The following is a 16,518-nucleotide window of genomic DNA, read 5'->3' as shown; positions in this document are numbered from 1 at the left end:
TGAACATTACACTCGTATACCAAAACAATCGGCTAACGTTGAGCTTAGCAAGACCAGAGGTTTACAATTTGTTTATGTGCATCACTTGATTAACATTCTTTAAAAATGCCCAACGAGCCCTTCCTCAGTTGACGGACTGATCTGCTGAGTGCTTCCGGGTGAAAGAACGAGACGCTAACGAGGCGTTTCCTCCCCTCACCAGAGGAGAGTGGAAATCTTTTGTATAATTAACATCTTACCTGTTGTAGATAGCTTTTTGAGTGACCTCATTTTGCAGGAATAGAGTTTAAATTTGACCGGATTGTTGAGCTAACGGTTAGCGCTGTGAAGGGTGCTGCAGCACCACCTGACGGATGTCCCTCTTCTGATAAAACAACAACCCAGAGTGTATTTTACTGCATTTCTTTGGGGTTATAATATCTTTTATGTTGGTGTTTAGGGGCGTAGAAGTTCATACATGCTCACATTCCCACCGTCGCGGCTAAAGGCTAATTGAAGCAGTGGAAAGTCCAAACTGCTGCCACCTTAAAACAACTTCACTCTCAAGACTGTCACTGTGGTTCATGCACACCCTGTTTTATAAAGCTTTACATCGTGTTTATTTACATTAAATTATTTGGTTGTTACAATATCACTTTGGAGCAGTTAGCGGGGGCTGCTCCAGCAGGAAGAACATTAGATTTCTGCTGGGAGAACCATGAAATATAAAACCATTTAAAAGGTTTAAAGAGTAGAATTTGGATGGATGGGTTAAGACAATCGCTGTCATCATTAATCTTTGTCCAGTCCGGTCAGAATCGAGCTCAATTTCTCCAACTTGAGCTGTCAGAAAGAGCTATCTGCAACAAGTAAGATAGTTATTGTTTATAATCTTTGTCTCTTTCAGCCAGATCTAAAGTAGACGTGTTAATCGGACTAAATGCACAAGGTGTGCTCTATAAGGGATGTGTTCTGAGTGTTGCAAAGCAGAAAGCACAAGAACGTTGTTTCGTCGCAGCTTGATTTTGTGCCAGCAGAGGATTCTGGGAACTCTGCCTGTCCGCAGTGCAATCATGACAATTAAAATGAAGAATTTTTATTTCCAACGAGGACAACCGTTTTACAGAGAAACCGGGGCATAATGTATTTTCTTTAATCCAAAACTGTTTGTGTAAAATGAAGAAGCAGCCAAATACTGATGTGTGACCTCTTCATGTTGGTGTTACCACTTTTTGTATTGCCAGACCTTTTGAAATGTGAGTTTACGAGAACTTTTAGGAACAATGTGAAGAACCTTTCAGTGTGCCACACATTTTGTTTCAAGCAGCGCAAATAAACAAAACTCTGAAGGTTGAAGAAGTCCGCGAACCAGCTTCGCGTGAGGAAACCATGTCGGAGGATTAAAGGTCTCGCTGGCTGCACACAGGAAGTTTATTTATTGGCACACAGCTAAATGAATCTCAGCATTGTTTCACTTGCATTGACAATACAGGTAAATTGCACAGAAATATTTATTTTCATAAATGATCCTGTTTTGTAAGCAGACATTTGCAATGCAGTAGAATTTTGGTGTAATATTTTATGTAATAAACCAAATGTGGAACACGGCTGCTGTGGGGGGTTATTTATGCGTGAATTAAAAAATAAATGTTAAATATATTGTGTACAATAACTATAAATAAATAAATGTTCTGTGTTCAGTGGCTCAAAATGTTGCAGGAGACAGAAGCTGCCACCAGGGGGCAGTTATTACACATTTATTAGTCTGACAGCTTTATCTTGAATCCACCAAACATAAAAATCCCCCCTTTTCTCCTCAACATAGTTTTGTTTTTATGAATCTGCAAATATGTAATAAATGCATTGAAAAGGATTCCCATAATAATCTTTTACCACACATTACATCACAGGCGACAATATCTCATGTAACGTTGCATCTTTTGAAGAGGGGACGAAGCTGGAGCCATTTTAGGCAAACATTGTAAATAATCTGAGTGATCTCGTGAGATTTGTTCACTTTTAGAGTGTTGAGGATGATTTTCAGCTTGTATAACAAACTTCGGCTCATTGTCTGTAAAATGACCGTCATCTCTTGGACTGTTAACTCCAAAAGTTTATCAGTGCACATCCAATGAATTCTTTAAATGAACTTTTCATTAAAATGCATCCAGTGGTTCACGAGATATTTTACTAACACGACAGACAAACCATCTCACAGACACACTGCAGTAAGTCCTAACTGCTCTGGTAATATTATTAATAATATTATTAATAATATTAATAATAATATTAATAATATGTCACTGAACATTTCACAAAATGTGATTTGTCTTTAGTTCAAGTGGAGTTCAGGTATCAGGGCGTCTTGTTCCTGACTGATGATGGAGCAAGAGCTGGATCGACGAATTGAGGCCTCATACTCAGTAATGAGGGCGTTGCTTTGGTCTGTCGTGGTGAAAAGAGCTGAGTTGAAAGGCAAAGCTCTGGGTTTGCTGATCTGTCTATGTTCCAACCTTCACCTGTGTTCGTGATGTTTGGATCAGGACTGAAAGAATGAGATCCTGGATACAAGCGACTGAAGTGGGCTTCCTTCGCAGGGTTGCCCGGCTCAGCCAGGGAGAGGAGCTCCGTCATCAGGAAGGAGATCGTCGAGCCGCTGCTCCTTCGCATCCAAAAGAGTGACTTGAGGAGGTTCATCTGATTAGGATGCCTCCTTTAACAGGTTTTCCAGGCACGTCCCTCTGGTAAGAGGCCCCAAGGAAGACACAGAAGTTGCTGGAGGGATGGTGGGCATGGTGTATCTTCTCTGTCCTGGGAACACCTCAGGGTCCTCCAGGACAAGCTGGAAAGTGTCTCTGGGGGGGGAGAGGTGGAGGTCTGGGTTTTTCTGTTGGACCTGCTTCCTGCACAACCTGAATACAGATAACTGGTAGAAGAAGGATGGATTTGTCTTTATGTGTTATAGTTTTTGTTGATATAGGAAGTACAAATACACACACACGCACGCACGCACGCACGCACACACACACACACACACACACACACACACACACACGCACACACGCACACACACACACACACACACACACACAATATGTAGTCCAGATTAAAAATAGCTGTTACATAAGACAATTTGCTCATTATTTAACATGCTCATAATGTTTTAATCAACAGTCGTGGACCTTTCTTAATTCAGAGGTATTGTACTGCGGTCTGCAGTGATAGAGTGGATAAAATAGTCTTTAAATATGTCAGAGTCAGTCCCAAAGGAACTGCTTTTATTATCGTTTAGAAAAAGGGGGCGCGGAAGTCCCGCCTCTTCGCGTCTCCTCGGCCTCTGATTGGCTGAGAGCCGCGTCGCTCATGCAGCAGCCATGTCTGCGGTGTTGGAGGCTGGTGGGTTTATCTGAGCGTCGGGGCTTTGTTCGTCCTCAACCGGGTGAGACCTGAGCGGGCCGAGGCCGACACCACCAGCTGATGGCGCCTTCATCCACTCCTGAACGGACATTGAAGGCTGTTCCCGCCGACTGGGCTGCGCAGAAACAAAGAGGAGCGTCGACCTGAGCCCCCCCAGCCCCCAAGTCGTTTCCAAAATGATGTCAGGGAAGCATTTCAAGGCTCAGGAAGTGAGCTGCTGCATCAAGTACTTCATCTTCGGGTTCAACATCATTTTCTGGGTGAGTCCGAGCCAGCCTGGGTGTTGTCGAGACGCTGACAGGACGTGGTGTTGTGGGTGGGGGGAGGTGGTGGTGGTGGTGGGGGGGGGGGGGGGGGGTCATCCCTGCAGTGTTCCCTCTGCTCCTCTGCGCACCTGTTACCCATCCACCGAATTCGAGGTTTTATTGTAGCAACGAGCACAGCTGTCAGCATCTGTAATCAATCTGAGCAGCAACATCTACAACAGAATGGCTCAAGAGAAAAGTGGCCAAACCACCTGGACTTTACTGGGTCATGGTGGACAAAAGTCCTCTCTGGGATCTGAGCAAAAAACGTTCACGTACGGTGAAAAGTGGCACCTAGTAAAAGTTATCTAAGGAAGTTAAATCTGGTCCTCTGGACATTCAAAAAAACCCAAAACAAAGCAAAACAACAAAAAAATGTAGAAACGTTTCGTCTCTCGTCCGAGAGACTTCTTCAGTCTGAGGAGCTGATTTAACTTTTTTAGATTTTTCTACCTGGATTATTGAGCATGCATCAGGATAGTAAAAGTTATCTAAGGAAGCCAGCAGGTTGCACAGATCTTCACTTCACAGTCTCGTGTCCTGAGCAGCAGAATGGTGACAGTGGAAAGAAATGACTCCCCGTGAACAGGAAGAATCCCCCATCAGAACCAGAACCAGTCCATCTGTCTTTACTGGCTGAGGTTGGAGAGGACAGCAGAGAGACACAGACCAACACCAGGTGTCGCCTGGACAATAAGCAGCTCTCTTATTTACCTGTACAGGTGCATCTGAGAAAAGTGAGAACATCATGAAAAAGTTCCATATGTTTTATCAATAACTTCATAAAGTGAAGCTCAAATATGACACAGATTCATCTCACAGTACCTGTACTAACACAGACTATTATACTTTTACTGTAAACTAAATATATATTTTCTCAAAAGTAAAGTCGTTATCAGCAGCAGAAGCTAGTTCTGCTTCTTATTAATAATTGACAATAACTAAACAGGTTTAAAAAAATGTGTATTATACTTTTTCAGCTCCTAATAAGTTGTAGTTTGATTGGTAAACAAGTCTATTGTTTATAACTTTTCTTTCCGCTGTCTTGGCAGTTTTTCGCAGTCACTACCTGAGTTTTTGGACAAAAGTTGGTCGTATTTATTCCAAGACTCTGGATTTTCCAGCTAGACATGAAAGGTTGTCGTCCTCGGTAGTCAGTGGTTTTAATGTTGTGGCTGATTGCTTTTAAGGAATAAGTCTTTCATAACAACAAAATTAAGCCTTGGGATCTCGGTGCTGGTTCTGCAGATGAAGCTGCGTTTAGTTCTGGTACCTGGTGGTTCCTCTCCACCTGCTTCTGTCCCATGGCGACTTGTCGACATTAAATCTTTCTGCTCTTTTGTCTCCCGTTGCTCAGTTCCTCGGATTGACGTTTCTCGGTATCGGGCTCTGGGCGTGGAGCGAAAAGGTGGGTATTCTTTTTTTTTTTTAATCTCTTGACGATGTGCGTTGCATTAATTCGTAAATCTTCTCAGTCACCAACATCTTCCAGTGATCATCAGATCATTCGCTTTGATTAGTGATTTTAACGCCGACTGTGGAACGCTGCAGTTGTTTTACTGAACCAGAGAAGAATGTCGTGCTTTCCTGCGTGACGCCTTCAGGAACAGACTGAGTTGACGTGATGCGTTCACTGTCATGCTCTCAGGGTGGAGAGGGGTTTCTGACTTTTATTGAAGACCTTTGTTCATGTGACAGTTATTTTGTCACTCGGTGGATTCACGTATAATCTGCGCGGGTCACGTTTCAGAACGTCTCCGTTATTTGGACTAGAGATCTCAGAAGTAGAGACGTGCCGCCCGTTTCTGTTCGGACATCAAAAGAAGGTGCAGCAGCACACCTGGACCGAAGCAGCGTCGCAGTGAACTCAATATATTCATTGTTATGCTGATGATTGTCAGATTTATCTGCCCTTACCACCCAACAGTTCTTGCTTCATTCATCCTCTGTTAAAATGTCTCGATGACATCATGTCAAGTTTTAATGATCAGAAAACTGAGGTCGTTGTGTTTAGCCGTAGATCTACTGCTGCCTCTGATCCTGTAAACCTGGACTCCCTTGAGCCATGCCTTAAGCAGTCTGTTAACAATGTCGGGATGGTTTTAGACTCTGGTGTCAAGTTTAATGAACAGATTAACTCTGTTCTACAAAAAACCTTCTTCCAGTTAAGGCAGATAACTAAGTTTAAGTCTGTGTTGACCAGATCTGACCTTAAAAAAACAGTTCATGCGTTCGTTACAACCTGCTGGACTACTGTAATGATTTATGTTGGAGTCAGTCAGGAGGCCCTGTCACGTCTCCAGCTCGTCCAAAATGCTGCAGCTCAACTCTTAACAGGAACTTGTAGGTTTGATCACATTTCACCAGTTCTGTCCTCCCTTCACTGGCTCCCTGTGCGTGTCAGAACTGATTTTAAGATTCTCCTGTTGACCTTTAAGTGCATTAATGACCTTTCACCCTCATACATCTCTGACCTACTTCAACCATATGTTCCTTCTCTGGCGCTGAGATCATCTGACCAGCTGCTTTTGGTTGAAGCTCAGAGGAGATCGGGCTTTTTCAGTCATGGACCCTCAACTCTGGAACAATCTGCTCCTCAACATTAGACAGACGACTTCACTTCCTGTTTTTAAATCTCTGCTAAAAACACACCTGTTTTCACTGACGTTTAACACAGTGTGATTTGATATTTCATTGTTCCTCGTTGTTTTGTATTTTTTGTTTCCATTTTTGTTGCTTTTAATTATTATTATTGTTTTTTACTGCCTTGATCTTATTGTTAAGCACTTCGGTAACAGCTGCTGTTTGAAATGGTTGACTTGACTTAATGTGTTCGCTGAACGCAAGTTCTCAGATCAGATGAACTTTTCACCGTCTTTGCTTCCCCATCAGGGCGTCCTCTCCAACATCTCGTCCATCACTGACCTGGGGGGCTTCGACCCCGTGTGGCTCTTCCTCGTGGTGGGCGGCGTCATGTTCATCCTCGGGTTCGCTGGCTGCATCGGAGCGCTGCGAGAGAACTCTTTCCTGCTAAAGTTTGTACGTTTCCCGCAGGATCCCACCGAGAGTTTGTTTCGTAACGACGTGTTGGTTTCACGGAACGTTTCTGTCCTGTAGTTCTCCGTGTTCCTGGGTATCATCTTCTTCCTGGAGCTGACCGCAGGAGTTCTGGCCTTTGTTTTCAAAGACTGGATCAAGGACCAGCTCAACTCTTTCATTAACAACAACATCCGGGCCTACAGAGATGACATCGATCTGCAAAACCTCATAGACTTCACCCAGGAATATGTGAGCGCCGTCGTGCTGGTTTAAAGTTTTTTACAACCTTGAACTGTTATTACCTCATGTTTGAAACGCTCTCTCCTTTCTGTGGGAGCGTGTTGACTTTAATGCGATCGTGTTTTGATGTTTGTTTAACCTTGCAGTGGGAGTGCTGTGGAGCCTTCGGTGCTGACGACTGGAATTTGAACATCTACTTTAACTGCACCGATTCAAACCCGAGTCGTGAGAAATGTGGCGTGCCCTTTTCCTGCTGCACCAAAGATCCCGCGGTACGTCTGCTGCTTTTCACCGTGTACTCCCATTGGAGTAGAGCGGAACGCTCCCGTAAGGAAGTTAGTGAGTTTTCTCTGCAAGAGTGTGCTCAGGAGGATGTTGAGGGAGTCTTCCTGGTAACAGAAAGTCATGTTATCTGTGTTGTCCAGATGTCAAATGTCATGGCTGCGGTCCAACAGGACGTCCAGCCCTCAGCGGTTAGTCCTCTGCCAGACAACTGAGTCTGAAAGCAGACTGGAGACCTTGAGCAAGGCTTTTCTTTCTCTTTGTTTTGGCAGAACAGTGCTCTCACAGCTGCCCACTGCACACCAGTGACAGCTCTTTGCTGCAGCACAACTCTCTTTAATGAAAGTTGCTCAGATGTTTTTATTTGCTGACACGAGGGCGTTTTTCCAACTGTTCCATCTTCAGCAGCAACGCTCAGATTGTTTTTAATGAGTGGGACGGAGACAAAGCTTCAGCTTTTGGCTCCACAGGAAACAAATAGTTTGAATCATGTAGGTCCAGTGTGGATGATGTAGCGCCATCTAGCTGCAAAATATCAAACTGCAGCTCACTGAAAATCAACACTCCCGATTTCTGCAACCTGGAAAGGGTTAAAGACAAAATCCCTCTTGTAGAGCCACGGATGGTTTGCTTCTCCTGGGTTATTGTTGCAAGACGGCAGAAGAGCTACAAGCTGATGTTTTTTTTGGATAAAACTTATGAAAACACAAGTCAGTTCTGCTTTAAGGTCAAGGTCAGGAATATTATGTTGCAGCTCTGCTGCGTTTGTCCCAAAGGTTTCACAGTGGAATGTTATTTTGTAGTTTTTGTCTCTTGATGCCACTAGTTGGCAGTTTTTTCAAAACATTGTCCTATTAATAAACCCCTGAAACGATTGGTTATACAGTAGTCCCTCGTTTATTGCGGGGGTTCGGTTCCGAACCCACCCGCAGTAAGTGAAATTCCGCAAAGTAGCAACTTTATATTTATTTGAGTACTTATTTATGTATTTTAAGGCTTTAGAAAACCTTCCCACGCTCTTGCAATGTTCTAAACTCTTAAACTTATATCATTTTAACAACACAGTACTGTATATGTAGCTACTAAATTTTACTTACCAGGCTCTGCAGAACAGCAGCGGCTCTCGGTTAGTTTTCGGTATGACTCGGTTCAGTTTCTGCAGACGTACCCTGCAGCAACAAAGCTCACAATCGATGTTCTAAACCCTTAAACGTACTAATTTTAACAACATACTTATATGTAGCTACTAAATTTTACTCACCAGCGTGTCCCACTCGGAAGTCCTCGTCGGCCAGTTGAAAGACATGGAAAACGTACCGTGAGCTTCAGATGGAACGCAAGAACTTCGGCCGCACGCGTCCGCTCGGAGGTCCACGTAGACGGGCTACCAGCTCTCAAGATTCACCGATGGTCTGGAGGTCTGGTTCTGCTCCGCTTCTGGTCTGGTTCAGTGGGTTCAGTGCAGCTTCTCTGCATCCGCTGAGCACCGATCAGATCAAAACTTTACGTCTGTTTTTTTCAGCAGAAGGAAACAGGGCTTCTGGGCGGGGCCCTGTTGTCTTCTGGGAAATGTGGTCATTAAGAGCGAGAATACGCTGGAGGCTTACTGGGAGAAAACTACAAAATGGTGCCGCCTGTCCGAAGTATTTTATATTTTCGTTAACTTTTTACAGTACTGTATCCAGTACTGTTCCAATCACGTGAGTAATATTAAAGTTGACAATCGTGTCCTGTACAATGTTTTTTTTATTTACAGTATTATGTACTGGACGTCTACAAACTGCGATAGAGCGAGCCCATGAAATTCGAACCACAAAGTAGCGAGGGACTACTGTATTTTAAAACGTTGCTCTGAAAACACTGAGCCATCCTGGCAGAGCTCAGACACACCTGACTGACCTCCACCATTAGGGCTCACCTGTATCTTCATAGCAGACCTGAGGGAGATTTGCAAAAGCACCAGATGAGAGATTGCATAACATCATTCTGACTGAATCTTACAGGAAAAACAGGCGACAAATCAAAAACTGTCATTCCTTGAAGGAATGCACATCACGTCATTTACCTCCAGTGTGTTGGACTGCATGCTGACACCGTGACCAACTGTTCCTGCTGATCTCTGATCAGATCAGAGCGCTGCGTCTGCCTGACTGTTCCCTCACACGGGTCACAGCCCTCCTGTGTCTGTATTGACTTTGAAGCTTTGTCCATAGTTTAAAAACACTTTATCACTACACATTCATAAAAACTGTGGAGTTTTAGTTTCACTCTGACCTTTAGGTTTCTGTTTCTGCAGCTGTTTTCAAACGACAGTTACACATTTGTGTGTTGAGACGTTAAACTCGCTCCAAGACGTGCGTGTCTTTATTCGGTTTATTATCAATCTTTTTCTGAGCGGATCTGACTCCTTGTTGTGCGGTACGACCACAAATGACACAAACCCATGTAAATCTTTTTTTTTTTTAAGCAGACACATCCTCCAGACTGAGTTGAATCTGTAGACTGGATGTGTTTGAATGTGCTTTACATCTGATTGGTGCACTTTATTAACCGGACGAGCGTTGAGTAACCTATGAACATATTTTAGCACAAAGTACAATTTGAGACAAGACAATTCACGAACAGGTGCATTACTTATAGTTTTGTTGCACATACCATCATAGTATTAATTTGAACTCAAATATTCCTCTGAGAGTAGGCCTTTGTTGTCATTTCTATCAATTTAATGCAAATAAAACTAATAAAACCGTCTTTTCTGCGCAGGAGGACGTCATTAACACTCAGTGTGGATACGATATCCGGGCGAAAACGGTGAGTTACAAACATAAACCAACAAATGAGATGGAGATCCCACTCAACAGGTCGCCATGGACATGAGTCCATAAAACAGAAACCAGCAGTTCTGGCTTCTTCTGGCTGCAGGCAGCTTGTTTTCTCAGGATGAGGTCATTGGTTACTCCACCCATGCTCACAATATTCCTCTTTCAGTATTTTCCCATCTCCTCGCTCCACAACACTGCAGCTGGGTCTCCATCAGTTCTTAAGGCATATGTGGTATTACTCATGCAGCAGCAATGCACTGTGAACTGGGAGCCACTCCTCCCCCCATCATTAGCTTTGGCGGTTCTCCCCACGAGCCCAGCCGAAGAAAAAGGCTCCGTTTGTTTTCTCGGCTTCACATGTGAGCTAAAATGAAGCTGCTTTAATCAGAGTCAGAGTGGGAGAACATTGAGCAGACTTCATGTCCACAACTGCGAAGGAGGCCACAAGTTAAAATTAATCACGTGCTTTCATTAAAGGGATAGTTCGGATCATTTCGAGCAGAGTTCTGTGGACAGGTCAGGAATAATTAATATCTCACCTGTTGAGGATAGCTCTTTGAGCGTCCTCAGTTTTGGAGACACGGCCTGGTCCGAGAAGGGCCAGGACTCAGTCCTGAATGGGTTTGGTGGCAGTGGGGCCCATGCGGGATTTCTGTGGGTAAACCCACAAATGGTTGCCCACATGAAAAATAAAAAAAACAAAAACATGGAGCACAGAAAAGCAAAACGTGCTCGTGGGATTTGAGTGGAATACCCGCAGAAAGACTGATGAGGCCCATATGAGGTACTGGACCAGAAGACTTTCTCACTCAGTGGGACTCAAGAGCAAAACTGTTGTGGTTGGTCCCCAATGAGGCAACCTACCACAAACATTAGTGGGCAAACCTCCAATTAAGCTTTCCCCACATTGAAGTTTTGTTCTCTCTGCTGTGAGCCTGTTTCATCATCATCATCATCAGTCCCTTAACTTGTAGCTATGAGGGCAGAACACACATCTCTCACCTGCAACCTCCACCATGGCCAATCCTCAGCAAGAAGGGTGAGAGCATGGAAGGGGAGCCCTGTCCAGGTAAGGGTGTCCTCTGCCCACTGAAGGGGGGACACCCCCCCCCCCCCCCCTTATGTTTTCCTTCACTGTTCATCTGAGGATCAGGTTTGACCGAGGTCCTCACTACATGGGCAAACCACTTCAGGTTCTTCCTCCTGGTGTGTGTTTGGAGGAGTCCTGTCTGGACTAATGGAAATGGGTGTTGTGTGGGTTTGTCCTGCCCACAGGAACCCCCACAACAGCCAATGAGGGGCCCACACAGGCTCGTTTGCTGGGAAAGAGGATTGCTGCCTTTAATAAACTTTATTCCCAAACATTTAACTGCACTTCATGCAAAAGTTAATTTATAAAATTTTGCCTTAAGCCTCCAGTATACTGCCGCGTACGTACGCGTGAACGGACGTACGCGTGTACTGTACGCAGAGGGTTCAGTCATTAAACTCCAGCGTACACCCTGAGCAGCTGCAGAGCAGCTTCGCAGACAAGGGGTGTTTACCTTCGGGACAAATTGAGGTCGCCGATTGGTCATTTGCTGACACGCCTACTGGATTGATTGACAGGTCGGGGGGAAAAAAAACCAAACGCTGGCAGCCGCAGCGGTGTTCTGTTTATATGTTGTTAATAAAAAGATCTAAAAAATAAAAAAAACACAGGGAGCGCTGGCTCTACAGCCCACACATCAGACCAGCCCACCAGGAAATCTCCAGACCCTCCCACAGCCGCTGGACCTGAGTTTAATTTGCTCGTGACAAATTCCTCCATTTCTCACCATTTCAGTCATGGCATCAACGGAGGAGGAAGAGATCACTTGCCTCTTGGCAAAAAAACAAAAGAAAAGGCCAGATCAGAGATGAAGAAGGGGGATTTAATACACTGGTGTTGCATACAAAACAGTCCGTCGCTGGGCAGTTTATTGTGTGACACCGCGTACGTGTATGCAGTTGTAAAAATTGGAGCTTTGCATGGACATGCCCTGGGGGGTACGCTCGTACCTCTGCGTACGTACGTGCGTACCTCTGCGTATGAATGTACGCGGCAGTATACTGGGGGCTTTATATTAATTTATAAACATTTACACCTCCGTCCGTCTCACTGTACTCAGCTATTTACATAGTAATGCATATCGGAGGTGATACAAGTTCATAAAACGACGTTCACGAGAACAACTTTGACAGATTTCTAAGTTTTAAGACAACAGTAACTTTTTTTTCTCCATCTGGGCCTCTCTTTGACCACTCCGACTAGCCATTAGCTCATCAGTTCTGTCTTTGTTATCAGGGCCGACCCAGTAAAATGACAGCTTCCATGTGTTTGTAATCCTTGGACTTGTGAACGTTTCCCCAGGACGCCGAGCAGAGAACCTACATCTACATCAAAGGCTGCGTCCCTCAGTTTGAGAAGTGGCTTCAAGACAACCTGACCGTGGTGGCCGGCATCTTTATTGGAATCGCACTGTTGCAGGTGGGGCTCAAAGTGTGGGAGAAGTTTAGTCACATCTGATGCCTTTAAACATTTGATCTGACCTCGCAATGCTTCTTGTCTGCTTGTAGATTTTTGGGATCTGTTTGGCTCAAAATCTTGTGAGCGACATTGAAGCTGTGAGAGAAAGTTGGTAAGTGGCTACATTTTTAATAAGCTCAGTTTCACTCTGGTACCACACTAAAGGACGCTGACTGTGTGAATCCCTGACCGTTTTATTATTATGGGATAGTCTCATCCGTCCGTACATGTGAAACGTTCTCCTTTAACTTCTAAACTGCTCAAGACAATTTAATGAAACCTGATGCACAGCTGTTCCACCACTGTACAGCATGTCACGTCATCTTGTCATCACGCCAGCTCAAAGATCAAGGTCACAAATCAAGGCCAAAGGTTATATGCTGGATAACTAAATATCCTTTTATCATCTCTTTACTCAAATCAGCCACTCTGAGGACACAAGGAGATTTTTATAACCGGTACGGTTAGACAGTCACTATAAAGCTTTCACAGATGTACACAGTTACATGCTTAGAGTCTCGTCAGTGAGAAACTGCACCGCACAGTGAGGCAGGAAGTGTTTTATAATACACACTTATCAGACAGAGCTCGGCTTTCCATCTTTTTTCATTCAACCTTTATTTAGACAGGTTAATCCCATTGAGCCTCAGGGACTCATTTACAAGAGAGACCTGCTTTTAACAAAGAACAATGACAACAATGGACCAGAACATGTCTGCATTGGTCCTTGCCAGGAGTCCAACAGAGTCTTAAAGCCGCTTAGAGAGGTCAAGGTCTCGTCAAGGTCAAGTACAGACTCGGAGAAGGCCTTGGAGTTATCAGATGCTCCTCCGTGCACCTGCAGGAGGAAAAACGACTCTAACTCACACACATTAATTTAACATTAGTTGGTTACACACACACATCCATAAACCTTTACCTAAATTCCCTTGACATTATTGAAGGTCTTTGCTTGCCGTACCTCTGCCATACGTTGCTGTATAATGGTTTAACGTCTGCGGTACTTTGTTACCTTAAGGTGAAACTTTGCTGTGTGTATAATTTACTTTAACTTCTGAGAGAAATAGTTAAAAACGTGGTCGCTCTGTCCGCATCATCCAGTACGCCTCGACTTCACTGTGCCTGTTAGTAAACCTGTTGTTTGTGCAGTTTGTTTTCCTAAGGCCTACGCCGAGCGTTCAACGACAAGAAGCACGTATCAGGTAACCGCTCAGGTTCTTCAACCTCATTGAACCGACGTCGGTAACTTGCTTTTTGTTAACACTTTCCTTCCTCCGCAGTCTGTGCAGTTTGAGCTCCAGCAGCTCAAAGAAGAGTTGTCAGAACAGCAGTTTCCAGCATGAAGAATCTCATCCATGTGTAAATAGTAAATTAAGAGTTTCAGAGTTATTCTACGGGGAAATCTGACCTCTGGAACGTGGTGCACCTTCGATACGACGTGAACAAATTCATCTCAGTGCAGCGAACTGAAGGAGGAGCTGAGGAGGGTTTTGACGAGAAACGGAGTGAGGACTCATTCTCCGAGGCAGCGTTTCTTTTTTATTTCATGTTATTTTTTTAATGGGGATTTATTTTTAGACGTTTGCCATCTGCGACCAAGTGCTGAGACTCTGGAAATGCGCTGCATGCCTTTTGTCTGCCGCTCAGACGTCGGCTCTCCTAAAGATGTTTGATTAAACTGTTTCCTGCCCGTTGGCTCGTAAGCACTTTGTTAAATGAAGCGAGCAGCCCCTGGAGGTTCGCACATCGCCCGCCGCCTCTCAACACACACTTTTAAACACATCATCTCATTCAGTGTTCAGATTATGGAGACGGACCAAATCATAATCATTGTTGTGTTTGCTAAGGTTGATTAGCTGTGGCAGCCATCTTGAATCACGTTAATTTGTGAGTGCCATTAAATTCAGTCCAGTGGTTCACAAGATATTTAGCTAACAGACACAGGCAGGAGATTACAGGATTCCTTGTCTTTGGTGGCGGCGGGCGGTAAAGCAACAGATGGAGCTGAGACAGAACTCACGAGGAGACTTTCTCGGGGCTCTGGCACGACGAAGACACGAGGGACGAGGGGAACTTGGTCAAGTTGTCGTTTGGGACGAGGTCAGAAATCTGCCTGAAGCACTTTAATCATCGTGACGTGATGACGCCTCCTTCCTGCACATAAAACACTGAATCACTGACTCCCATCAAACCTCCTGACTCTACACAACTTGAGTAAAAACCAACAGCAGGAACGTCTTACAGCATGTTCACAATGTGGTGCTGTGTGTTTTGCACATTTTGTTCAAAAGTCTTTTCTCCTTGACAGTAATTAAAACTAAATGATGCGTTTTCTTTGGATGAATCCTGATGGTAGCGTTACAGTTTGGGTTTAGCACCATTGGCTGATGTTCATGTGTAATGAGCCAGAACCTGCTGCTTCCTTTAGCTCTTTGATTTACAGTCAGCTCGGTGACACCGGCAGCGTTTTCTGGTTGGAGCTGTTGCTTTCTGACGACACCACAACACGTTTACTTCTCCCTTTACGTTTGAATTATTTCATACTTGGCGTATACACATTATACTCCTTCTGTTACCAGCGTGTGATTGTCAGTGTTTGCTCATGACACTCTTCTCTCACCACCTAGTGCCATATTAGTGACTTCTACACACACCTGACTTTACCTGTGCGCTTTGTTTCCAACATGTGCTCCTAACTCTTGTAAATGACGAGTCAAAATAAAATGTATGTACACGTTCTCGTCTTACTGCGATTAGAAAAACAAACTTGCAAAGTGATGAAGACCAGTTCAAAGAGTAAGAGACAAAATCCACACGGTTGTTATTTTCACGTCAGTGGTTGGACGACACGGTGGAGCAGAACTGGTAGAGCTGCTGCCTCTCGGCGAGCAGGTTGTCCCGGTTCAAATCCCGGCTGGGGGTCTTTCTGGGTGGAGTTTGCATGTTCTCTCCATGCATGCGCGGGTTTTCTCCAGGTACTCCCACAGACCAAAAACATGCATGTTAGGCTGATTGGTAACTAAATTGTCCCTAGGTGTGAGTGATAGAGTGAATGATTGTGTCTACATGTCCCTCTGATGGACTGGAGACATGTCCAGGGTGTCCTTGCCTCTCGCACAGTGACTGCTGGACATGAGCACCAGTGACCCCCGCAACCTGAAAAGGAAGAAGCGGGCAAACGATAATGGATGGATGGTTTATCCATATGAAGGTCAACGTTTGTCAGCTCCGTTTGTGACTGGATTCCAGCCATCGTGTGTTCGTTAACCTACAGAAATGTCCTGCAGCCACTGTGTGAGAGGCGAGGGACACAGGAAAAGTCTCCAGTCCATCACAGGGACACACAGACAAGCATTCTCACTCACACTATAGAGACAGTTTAGAGTTGTAAATAAACCTAACTTTCATTTTTTGGTCTGTGGGAGGAAACCGGAGTACCTGGAGCAAACATGGAAACTCCACTCTGAAAGGCACTCTGCCGAGAATCAATACTGAATCCTTCCTGCTGAGCAGCAGCGGCTACCAACTGATCCACCGTGCCACCCTGTCTTAGACTGGAGTTAAAAAGAAGTTGAAACAATACTCATCTAGAAGTTTTGCAAAAGCTGTGATTGAATGCTGACCTCTTTTTCTGTGGTGCTCGGTTGATCTTAGATTCATTTTTTTTATTTCACATTTAGCAGCAGATTCAAGGTTCAAGTGTCTTTATTGTCATTCGGAGCACGTGGTTCATGAGGTGGAACGAAACTACTCAAGGCCACAGTTACACACAAATATAGCAATAATATAAACTACAAAACAAAAACACAAAGTTTGTTTTCTCAGTCATCCAGGTATAAAACAACAAAAAAGGTTGAATCATGTCATCTGGACTTCGTTTTTTTGT

The 16,518-nt window shown here is 44.4% G+C and overlaps 1 protein-coding gene across 1 annotated transcript; it reads left to right on the top strand.

Annotated features, from left to right (window-relative positions):
• Positions 1–3,485: 3,485 nt before the first annotated feature.
• On the top strand, positions 3,486–12,748 carry LOC119408074 (tetraspanin-5). Its single transcript, XM_037674911.1, has 8 exons — positions 3,486–3,656; positions 5,059–5,109; positions 6,594–6,740; positions 6,819–6,989; positions 7,127–7,252; positions 10,026–10,073; positions 12,477–12,593; positions 12,683–12,748. Exons 1-8 carry the CDS (start codon positions 3,573–3,575, stop codon positions 12,746–12,748), a joined length of 810 nt encoding a protein of 269 aa, XP_037530839.1. The 5' UTR covers positions 3,486–3,572.
• The last annotated feature ends 3,770 nt before the right edge of the window (positions 12,749–16,518 follow it).

This window comes from Nematolebias whitei, chromosome 3 (assembly GCF_014905685.2).
Source record: "Nematolebias whitei isolate Nwh7 chromosome 3, NemWhi1, whole genome shotgun sequence".
Taxonomy (NCBI): domain Eukaryota; kingdom Metazoa; phylum Chordata; class Actinopteri; order Cyprinodontiformes; family Rivulidae; genus Nematolebias; species Nematolebias whitei.
This window is presented reverse-complemented; position numbering and strand designations above follow the sequence as displayed.

Excerpts from the sequence above, each read along its gene's own strand:
- LOC119408074 (XM_037674911.1), top strand. The coding sequence starts at position 3,573 with ATGATGTCAGGGAAGCATTTCAAGGCTCAGGAAGTGAGCTGCTGCATC. Across the intron at positions 6,741-6,818 it reads ACTCTTTCCTGCTAAAGTTT|TTCTCCGTGTTCCTGGGTAT; the intron begins GTACGTTTCCCG and ends TCTGTCCTGTAG. Across the intron at positions 6,990-7,126 it reads TAGACTTCACCCAGGAATAT|TGGGAGTGCTGTGGAGCCTT; the intron begins GTGAGCGCCGTC and ends TTAACCTTGCAG.